The sequence below is a fragment of the Haplochromis burtoni genome, unplaced genomic scaffold, assembly GCF_018398535.1.
Source record: "Haplochromis burtoni strain Fernald_Lab_line unplaced genomic scaffold, NCSU_Asbu1 Contig_509, whole genome shotgun sequence".
In the NCBI taxonomy this organism is placed as follows: Eukaryota; Metazoa; Chordata; class Actinopteri; order Cichliformes; family Cichlidae; genus Haplochromis; species Haplochromis burtoni.
Window position 1 is genome coordinate 372101 of NW_024582870.1, and position 10668 is coordinate 382768.

The 10668-nt window shown below is 41.3% G+C and overlaps 1 protein-coding gene across 6 annotated transcripts in view; it reads right to left on the reverse strand.

Moving 5' to 3' along the window:
- LOC102298838 (SH3 and multiple ankyrin repeat domains protein 2) overlaps positions 1-10668 on the reverse strand; it is a 200258-nt gene that overhangs the window by 176370 nt on the left and 13220 nt on the right. For all 6 annotated transcript variants that reach the window (XM_042213994.1, XM_042213992.1, XM_042213990.1 and 3 more), the window contains exons 4-5: positions 9661-9769; positions 504-655 (exon numbers count right to left, since the gene is read on the reverse strand). In XM_042213994.1, the coding sequence (XP_042069928.1) occupies positions 504-655; positions 9661-9769 (261 nt within the window). The remainder of the gene's footprint in view (positions 1-503; positions 656-9660; positions 9770-10668) is intronic.

Below are 10668 nucleotides of genomic sequence, written 5' to 3' on the forward strand. Positions count from 1 at the left end.
TCACTAAAACAGTTTTCTGGAACCAAGTTTCTTTAACATTTACATAAATTTATAATCAAAATATTTTTACAGACTCAAAGCTGTTAAAAGCTGATTTAGTATCCATACAATCTACCACACACACATAACCTATTGTGCACACACACACACACACACACACACACACACACACACACACACACCATTATGAAACTGACTGTCCATTGTGAGATTTCAACGATAAAACACATTTTGTTTCTCTTGCAGAAGTCTTGTCTACACTCACCTATAGCCTTCACTTCACGAGTACAAGTACAGTTAGAGGCATCATCCCTTAATCAGCTCAACATGCTGTGAAATGACAGGTCTGCATGCATTAAGAATGCATGTCGGTTACGTTGCAGCAAAACATCTTCAAGCATGATCTATCAGCTGTCAGACTTTCATTGGGCTTCTAACACAAAGAAAGCCAGCAATGCACAAGTAAGCAAGTGCTAAACAAATGAAAGGAGAGGAGCCTTCACCGTGAGTATAATCTGGTTCTTCGACCTTGCAGCTTTGTGAAGAGCAGTCATGCCATCTTTTGCCCTGAAGTCCAAATGAGCTCCTCCATTCTTCAGCACCTTTATGATCTCCCCCGCATTGTCCAGGTGAGCTGCAAATGTCAATGGGCTCTCTAGAAAAACAAGAAATAACAACAACAAATAAATATTTTAATGACTGAAATTCTGTCTGGAAAGAAGAGAGAGTGAAGAAAAAGAAAGTGCAGAAAACTCAAGGGACAGCATGTGTGCTATCATTCAAACCACATTTTAAGATTTGCTTTTACTTTAACACTTTAGGACACCTGAGTAAATTAGCACTTGTTAAGTGGTATAAGCAGGCATTGGAAAGTGAAATCTGCTACTGATGAACCCAATGAAAGTCATGAACCAAAATGCACTGATCAAATAATATTCTTCTTCTGTATACTCTGCACTCGGTTTCAGGCAGGTTTTTCCACTTATGGTTTTGATGATGAAGAATTGGAATCAGAATAGGCTGTATCCGGTCTTTACGTCTGACGTCATTAGCCCTTTCTGGGTCCAAACTCCACGTCAGGTCAAACAAACACTGCAGCATCACTCAGAGTTAAAAACTGTCTAAATTCTTTCATCTTTAATAAAATGATCACCGTTGCTGCTTTACCAGGTGCAACAAATAAGTTTAACATCCAGGCATCCATGAAAACAGAATTTATTAAATTTAACAGAGTTAGAAGTTAGCAGGAAGTTAGCTCGTTAGTTTCCACCTAAGCATGATATAGCATGTTCTGACTGAGAGATTTCTAGAAAAATTCAAACGTACAGCTCTGCTATCACTTCCAACATAAATGAAGACAGAAAACTAAACAGCAGTGACGTTTGTAGCGTTACTGAAGTTGGACTAGCTGGTATATAATGATGTGCCACGTGATCGCTAGCTACACAGCTATGTTAGCATAACATAAACACAGTGAAGCTGGAGGATGAACGCTAACTTCTTTCCACTCGATAAAAGTTAACGTGAGGGTTCCTGATGGTTAGAGACAAATGTAATCGCATGGCAGGATGCTGTAAACGGACCAAACTTCAGTCAGGAGAACAACTGAGATAATCCATCCACAATACGAGGTTAGTCATACTGTTGCATGGGCTGGGCTGTAGTTACATTGTAAGGGTTTAAAAACTGAGCTTCAGTTCAGAGCGCTCTCGTGTATACTTTCTGATGCAACATTTGGGAGTTTGTAAATTTTCATATTGCTTTTTTCACTATTCCATAATTCAAGTGGGGTTTCAGCACACCTTTCAGCGCTTACAGTCGAGGTTCAGGTTGTTACCTCATTTAAACTGACATGAAGCGGGCCGATAAAAACAGGTCAGTTCGCTGTCAAGACTAATTAGAGTAGTAAGGGATAAACTTTGAGGTGATTTAAACATCGACGAATGTTTCTCAATTAGGTCATCAAAATAAGACACTTTAGCAACAGCTGTGACCCAGTTTGATGATATATCAAACAGTCATGCTCAATCATTTCTAATCTGACACAGAAATCATCTACGGAAACCATGTATGATTTTTCTGTAGTTATGTCAAAATAAATGATTTCATTCCAGCCAGCAGCAGTTCTTTCAGTTACCTTATTATATTGAGATTTTAATACTGTCTCCTGCACACTTGTGCAAGTTTAGTTTGTCATTCTTGTAAAAATGTCACATGTGAGAAATATTGTTGTGGCAGAGCAGAGCCCAGTGTAGTGAAACTGGATCAGAGCGACCAAAAATTCAGTCGCTATGTTTGTTGTGACAAAGAGTCATGAGCACTTTTTGAGAGTGGGAAAGCTATTTCTCGCCTTGTACCAAAATGAATGGCACCAAGTGGGTAAGTGGCAGCTTCTGAAGGGATGGAAATGAGGCTTGATTTGTCCTACTGTGCTGACAGTGCAGACATGGGGAGCTAGACGAAGACGAGTGATTTTATTTTGTTTCGGCGATCACGTGGAGCTTTTGCTCACTGGCTGTAATCAATAGCTGGTACGAGCTGAGTCCTGAACACCAGAGACGCCTCTTCCTCTAAGCAGCAAGACATTCATTTAACAATAGCGCCCAACAGCTCTCAAAGCCCAATATGATAACCTCAATTCTCTGCCTAATAACCTCTTCTGCTCTTCTGCTCTTCACTCCATCTTTATTTGCCTTGGTAGACCATTTTTATGGCCAGTCTGTCCACTCAATACTGACCATGTTAAGCTCTCCAGCACTGGACATATTCATTAAATGGACATAAATAAACATAATTGTCATCCTTAACAATCAGGTGAGTCAACAGCACTTAAATCGGTGCTTACCAAATGATTGGAGAGAGGTTTTTTGTGGGGGGTTGAACAACAATAAGGTCGACAGACGTGATCCCTTCTTACAAAAGGGTCTTCTGCTTTCTTTCGTTTTTTTAAAGGAAAAAGAGCAGCTTGATGTTTCTTCCTCACAGACGGTTCTTCTAAAGTCCTCACGGTCTGATTAGCATCCTCTCAGGGGCAAGTACAGCTGAACCATGAGTGATTCTCTGTGCCATAGTAATACATGCCCTCCAGAAGCTCAGATTTCAGTGTACATGTCTCCTCTTCCTCCTTGTTGTTTTTTTTTAGCAAAAGCTTTGAGAGTTTTCTGTCAATCCCATTGTGGTGTGAATAAGGCACGGCGGGACCACAGATCATCATTTAGAGCCATTTATTGTCATCAGCTGCAGCTCTTAAGCTGCCAGCCGCACATCACACCACAACTTACAACACACAACCCCTGCTCCCCCGGTTTTACCACGCCGGGTGTGATTGCAGATGCCGTGCAGGTGCGTCCGCACGGCATCGCCGACCATGCCTCACCACACCCATTAACTGTTGAATCTGTACTGAGCTGGAGAGTGGGTGATATTTTAGTGAAAGGCTGATATAAAAAGTCTTTAGCTTTTAAAAATAGATAAAGTTGTTACCGCCTTTAAAATACAAGTATGAATTATTAACCACAGTCAAGGAACAAATTTATGCTTGAACTAAGAGAACCCACCCCTTACATTTCCAAGAATGGCTTTTCACACAGTCTCTGGTGTGATGCTATGAAATGAAGGGTTTATGAGTTACATGTTGCTTGTTTAAGCATTAAAGCTTTTGGATATTAGCTAAGATGTTGGTATTATCATTATAGGAGCAGCTCTATTATTCTTCCTTAATCATAAAGGGTTTTGGTTTTTTATTTCCCTGCAAACTTAGAACACTGAATGTGTGGGATTTTGTGTTTTACACCACCGCTCATCAGAATGAACAATGTTTACTGTTGTACTAAAGTGCATGTTTGGCTTCTTTCAGTTGAGTGGCACAGGTGAGTGCAGCTCCATGTTATTACAGGTCAGACATGTCTCCTAATGCATGCTTATGGGCCACACATGTTTACAACACCATAAACACAGGGACAATGGCAAATATTGATGTGCTGTTGTGGAGAACTTGGACTATCTGTGTAACCTCTCAAGGATCCAGCTATCGCCTGCACTGCATTTTATACAGTAGATGTAAATGTAAATGTTTTCCTGAACTCTTCAACAGTCATCAGTGATGATTTGATGGAAACATTTTAAATTTGGATTTTCAGTCCAGTCCTTTGACCCTTTCGCCCTGTTTCCTTTTTTAGGTGTGGCATCTTGACAGCCACTCGAAGTCCACTGAACGGCCAGATGATCTATAAGATCCTGTTTTAGGTAATGTCCATCTGCTGTGGATTTTTTTCAAGAACATACGGCACACCATGCTGAGATATGGCAAATGTTTGGCTAGCACTTGGGAATCATCTTGTTGGTGCAAAAATGCAATTGTATGCCAATTATATGCTTGTGTTATTACTGTTAATCGATCATTTTAATCAATGCCTTGCTTGCTGTTAAAAGTGATTTTTCTGAGAACCCTTGAGTGGTGTCTGTGGCATAATTACTTTAAGGCAATAACTTGATAGTAATGGAAAGATCACGGAGCAAGCCTTTGGTAAATGAACATGACCACTCACAGAGGAATAAGGAAATGTACGCATACCTCTAATGCAACTTTACTTCAGTTTTAGGTCCGTCACCATCTGCAGTTAAGGTATTTAAAGGCTTTGCCATATTTTAAGAATATATCATCAATAAAAATAAATAGATAAGCACAACCTTTCAGAATCATAGGAAACCCCAGATGTACATGATGTATTTGACATGTCCTTCATTTCCTATTTTCCCTGAACACGTCTCATCCTATTCCATATTTTTCTGTTTTCACAGTCAGCAGGCAAAATGTTTCTGGACAACCACAGGCATGTGCTTCCTGTTATATAACAAACGAATATTGTGTGTATTTCGTTTTGGTCTTTTGAAGCTCCTGTTTAAAAAAATATGCCTGTGTTGCTCCTGATAGATTTCTCATCTGTTTAACAGAGAACACCGATGATGTTAAGTGGAAGAAGAAGTTCCACAGCAAATTAAGTTGAGTGAACAACAGAGTGGTGTAGTGCATGCTTGGAGACTATATGTTGTTGTACTTGCGGGGTGTTAGTCTCCTCAGTCTGCTTCCAAGTGGTCCTGTGAGGACTCCTAACTATCATCCTGGCCTAGTGTAGCATGAAACACCTGCTCACTTTGATTTTATGGAACATTTGTGTGTTGAGTACACACTGATGTTAGGACATAACTCATTAGCTGGGTAGTAGCTGCCCACCCTCCATGTGTGGCTCCAAAGACACAGAGTCATGCCTCTGGCTGGGATAACTCTATTTGCCCAGGATGGAGCAGGCAGACCTAACACACATTTTCCTCAAGGGAATTTCTATACACCACTCACATGTTCACACCTGGAACAAACAAAATCCTTCACTGCTGCCCACAGGGCAGTGTCCTCCACTTCAGCAGGTTTCTGAAGCAGTGCACATGTTTGCTATTTAGTGGCTCCTTTTATATTTGGCACCAAGGCCAAACAGCTCTGTTTTCTCGGTTTAATTATAGAATACTTTCACAAGGCACTCTAGCTTGTCTTGAAGGGTCAGTTCAAAGCTTTTCTCGCTTTCTTTTTTGAGTTCAGCAGAATTGAATGGCTTCTTCTTTATGCCATAAAAAATTACATATATATATATATATATATATTTTAAAAATGCAGTGTCCCCAACATACATGTGAGTTCTTAAAAACAAAGCCTTCATTCCCCTCCATCCTCACAGATTTTTACATGTACCATTTCTAATTTAGAGTGCAACTTAGTGCCTTGACAGCCATTCAAAAATTGAACTCACGAATACCTTCAGAACCGATTGCATCGAACTGCTGCTTCTGGAAAGGATGCTGCTTTCCCTACTAGTAATCCTATAACTACAAGTCACTTAATCCTGTGCATGGAGCAGCCTCTGGTCATGATGGGACTGGAAGTAGACCCCTTGGCTTTGGTGTTGGCTTTTTTTTTTTTTTCCAATGAAGGGCTCTTGACCTTGGTGGACCACATATGATATCTTACACAAATCAGTACTTTTTTGGCTCCGGTGTCTCCTCCCATTTAGCTACTAGGGGTGCAACGATAATCGTATCGATATTGAACCGTTCGATACAGTGCTTTCGGTTCGGTACGCATATGTATCGAACAATACAACATTTGTAATTTATTTTATCAATTTTCCTTCTGACGATGCTGTCTGTGTTGAGCGCTCAGTGAATCTGTGTTCGACTACTCCGCCTAGGCTGCACTGTCGAGCGCAGATCCACTGAGCGCTCAACACAGACAGCATAGTCAGAAGGAAGAGCGCAGGGCAAGCTAGCAGACAGAAGTTAAGCTCTCTTGCAACAAGCAAATTGAACCTCATTCAGATCTGGCGTTTGGAATTATTTTGGTTTTCATGTGACGTATGACCCTGAAGGTAAGCGAGTCATGGACTAAAGTAAAACAGTATGTTGGATGTGCCACGCAATGCTCAATTACATGGGTGGGAACTAGTGTGTTAGCGCAGTTAGCTCGTTAACGTGTTGGCCGTCTAGCCCCATGCACGGGGCGATCGGCGGTAGCTCGTTAACGGAGATTTGCCGTGTTGTGGCGTTAAGTCATTTCAACGAGATTAACCTGAAGCACTAGTGGGAACACAACGAATATGCACTGCACATGAACAGATTGACGCATACGCGACATCATCCTAGTGCAAAGACAAAAACAACAAGCATGCTACAACTTTAGCCGAGTCATTTAGACAGCTGTTAGCACATGATTCTCCTTATGCTGCTGAGAATATAGCCCAGAAGAAGCGATAGTATAGCTTTTATTTTGGAAAGAGCCATTTCTCTGTAATAAACTCTCTTTTCCAAAGATGAGTGATTCCTCAATCAGATACAGGGCTCGCAATAATCGCTAGCCCGACGTCCCGGGGCTAGCGATTTTTCAGTCGGGCTACCAAAATCTATCTCTCCCTGCCCGTCGGGCTATTGTAAGAAAAATATATGTCAATGCTTTTGCATTCTTTCGAAATGTAGCTGGGTAATTATGTCATTGGCATCGGTGAGCCACTGTCAATATGTGACATATTGAAGTCGCGTTTGAATTTGCGCTTGTTTTTTTGCTTTCACTTTGCAATCGTGCGAACTGTGTATAGAGAGCGACAGCACTGATCTGTGAGTGATGATAATTTGTGCACCAATTCCTCTGACATCGTCTTATTAATCGTTAGCTTACTATGCAAACATGACAAGTGAAATCTCCCGCAGCTTAAACATGTGAGAGGTTGATCGCGCAGAGAATCGCTGAGCTTATGTGAGTGCGGTGTAAAGTAAAAGCATTTCAGTTCTGCTGAGCCAAATAAGACAGGTCAGGGTGAAGAAGTGACAGCCAAAGAAAAGCTTACCACAAAACGGAGAAGTTATGACAAATCAGACTATAAGGCAAAAAGAAAGTGCAGCTTTATGGTTTCATGGACAAAAAATTTCTGTGGCTGCAATATGACGAGCTAAATAACCAGGGCTGCACATAAGTGGTCCGCAGGTGCGCATTCGCTGTCAAAATAAAAAACACGCACAAGGGTTAGGGTTAAATTTAAAAACTGTACTTTTGAGTTAAAATATATATTTATAATTTTAATAAATGACAAATTAAAAAGGCATGAACATTTTTTTGTATCGAAAAAATATCGAACCGTGACACCAAAGTATCGAACCGAACCGTGAATTTTGTGTATCGTTGCACCCCTATTAGCTACATTTTAATACATTTCTTCAACAACATTTTACAACAACAGTTATCTCAAGATCATTTCATTGTAAGAAGCTACAACATTACAGAGAATGATTCACAAATAATACTCTATGAGCGAGCAAGAACCAGTTCAACAGAACAACCCGGCTCAGGAAGGGTTGGTCAATGACATACAATATTGCAATTAATTAGAGTAAAAGGGTGAGTGGAGAAAAAAAGGCTCCGGGTGTAATGGTTAGCACTTAAACAGCACGAACCTCCAACAGTTTAACAAAGAGGCAGTTCAGGATCACCTGATTCAACTCTTTAGCAAAGAGAAAAGTTCTTAAAGTTATACGAGGTCTCCGTGTCTTGAAACCAAACTGTGAGCTGGTTCGATGGGACTTTGCCTCTCATTCTGCTTATATAAACTCTTGTAACCACACTTTTCCATTTGGATAATATGTTCCTGTGGGGGCTTCAGATACGATGGAATCTGATCACTCCGATCTTAATTCTAAATTAAATTCTCCTCGTGTATGCTTTCAGGGAGCTTTTAGGACAACCTGATTATAAGGAAGTACACTTTGACCAGCCTAAAGTAAGAAATACATGGACGAGGTTTTCAGTATCTTTTAGATAAGATGCTTCTAATTTGGTATAAAATTAGCACACAAAATGGGGAACATGAAGATCATTAAACTGAAGATTACAAGGGCTTTTGCATTTTTAACTTTTTAAATATAATCAAAGTCGAAAATAAAGGCAAATAAAGGTGTGGGCATACTTGACTGACTCTTTTAACTGACTCATGCCCGTCCACAGTCTGCAGAAAGTTGTAAAAGTGCCAACAAGAGGTCGCTGTGGAAGCATACTTGCTCACTTTGGGAGATTTACACAGATGTCCTGGTAAGAGCGAGGGAGAGCAGACGCTAACATCCAAAAATCCACATCTCATTTAGGTGCTACCATGAGATCCACTAATGATCCTTCCACAGGTTCATGAATGGTAAACCTTTGACTACCTTTGCTTCTAATAAGCTGTCTTTTCTTCATCTTGGCCAAACTTCAAATAAATGGTCGATTTTTAAGCAAGGGTTGATAATAAACTAAAAACTTCAATACAATAAAACAAAAATAAAATCCAGCCAATCCAAAAAAATCCAGCTCTATGTTTTTGTAACTGGATTCTCCAGGTCCATCCATCCATCCATCCATCCATCCATCCATCCATCCATCCATCCATCCATCTTCTTCTGTTTATCCGGGGCTGGGTCGCGGGGGCAGCAGCCCAAGCAGCCCAGACCTCCCTCTCCCCAGTCACCTCCTCCAGCTTGTCTGGGACCAGCCGAGAGATATAATCTCTCCAGCGTGTCCTGGGTCTGCCCCGGGACCTCCTCCTGGAGGAACATGCCCAGAACACCTCACCCAGGAGGCGCCCAGGAGGCATCCTTGTCAGATCCCCAAACCACCTCAGCTGGCTCCTTTCGATGTGGAGGAGCAGCGGCTCTACTCTGAGCCCCTCCCGGATGGCCGAACTCACCTTATCTCTAAGGGAGAGGCCAGCCACCCTTCGGAGGAAGCTAACTTCCGCCGCTTGTATCCGCGATCTCGTTGGCGGGTGCATTGTGAGACGGGCGGCAGCTAGGAGTGGAGGTCCTGGCGGACCGATCCCCGGATACCAAAACTGGCAGTTGGGAGTCTCCAAGTGTTTTTACATTTTCTTTTTTGCAAATGAAGAAAAAAAATGGACATATTCTGATAACACCTGGTGAGTTTTCTTCCTCATTATGTGCTTCTCTGCTGTTGCTGACCCTCCTCAGAGTAACAGTGTGTATACATACACATTATCAAACCAGGACTTGCACTTGTGTAAACTGTAAATTGTGCTTTTAGTGTACTTGAAGTGTTTGTTGTCTGTGCTTATGAGCAGCATGTTGCCTTACCGCCAGTGTCACTATCGTGATAGTTGGGATCAAAGCCTCTTTCCAACATCTTGGCCACTTTGTCCACTTGATTATGCTGAACAAGGTCCATGAACTTCCTCAGATTGGCCTACACAACCAGAAAACACAAAGCGCTATTAGAGTGAGGAAAAAGAACAAATGGTAGTGGGTGTGTGAGAGCGAGAAAGACAGGATAGAGGTTCAGAGCTGCAAAAAGACTGAAATAGAAGTTGAGATAAAGAATAACGAAGGGTGAAAAGTGGAAATGCTTAGGAATACATTGTTAAACTGAGAGAGGCTTGCAGATGGAGATGGAAGGAATATAAGGTAGAATACAAGGAAACTGAAAGCAGGCTACACAGAAAGGGACATGACAGGACTGAGAGTGTGGCGAGTGGAAAGAGTGGAATGGTTGCTCCTTCCTGTTCTGTCTGCTTTCTTTCCAGGCCACATGATAAAAATAGATAAGAGAGCAGCTCCCCAAAGGAGAGGAGTAAAATGAGGAACGAAGAATGAGATGGCAAAAGAAGAGAAGGACAATAGGTAGCAAAATAAGAATGGACTGGAAAGAAAAGCAGGAGAATAAATGAGGAGGAGATTTTTCCTTTAAACTAACCAATAAAGAACGAAACAGTTTAAAAAACATTCCAAGCTTTATTCATAGAAGTAAAGGAATAAAATAAATAAAAAGCAAAAACAATAATCAAGCATAGATTTACCTCAGACTGGTCATGTAGTTGAGCTAAGCTGCCAGCTGGATCAGCCAGTCCACATTAGCTAATGTGACAGCTGATACCGTTCTATCAGGCTGATGTGACCGAATGAAACGAAGCTGGTTTTCATCACAGATGCATAGAGCTGCTGTTTAAATCTTAACCATGATGAGTCAGTTAAATACCCAGAAATGTCAAGAGTTCATGTGTTTTCTGGAATGTTTTATTTAATGTAGCTGATACGTCCCTTGTGTGTGTGTGTGTGTGTGTGTGTGTGTGTGTGTGTGTGTGTGTG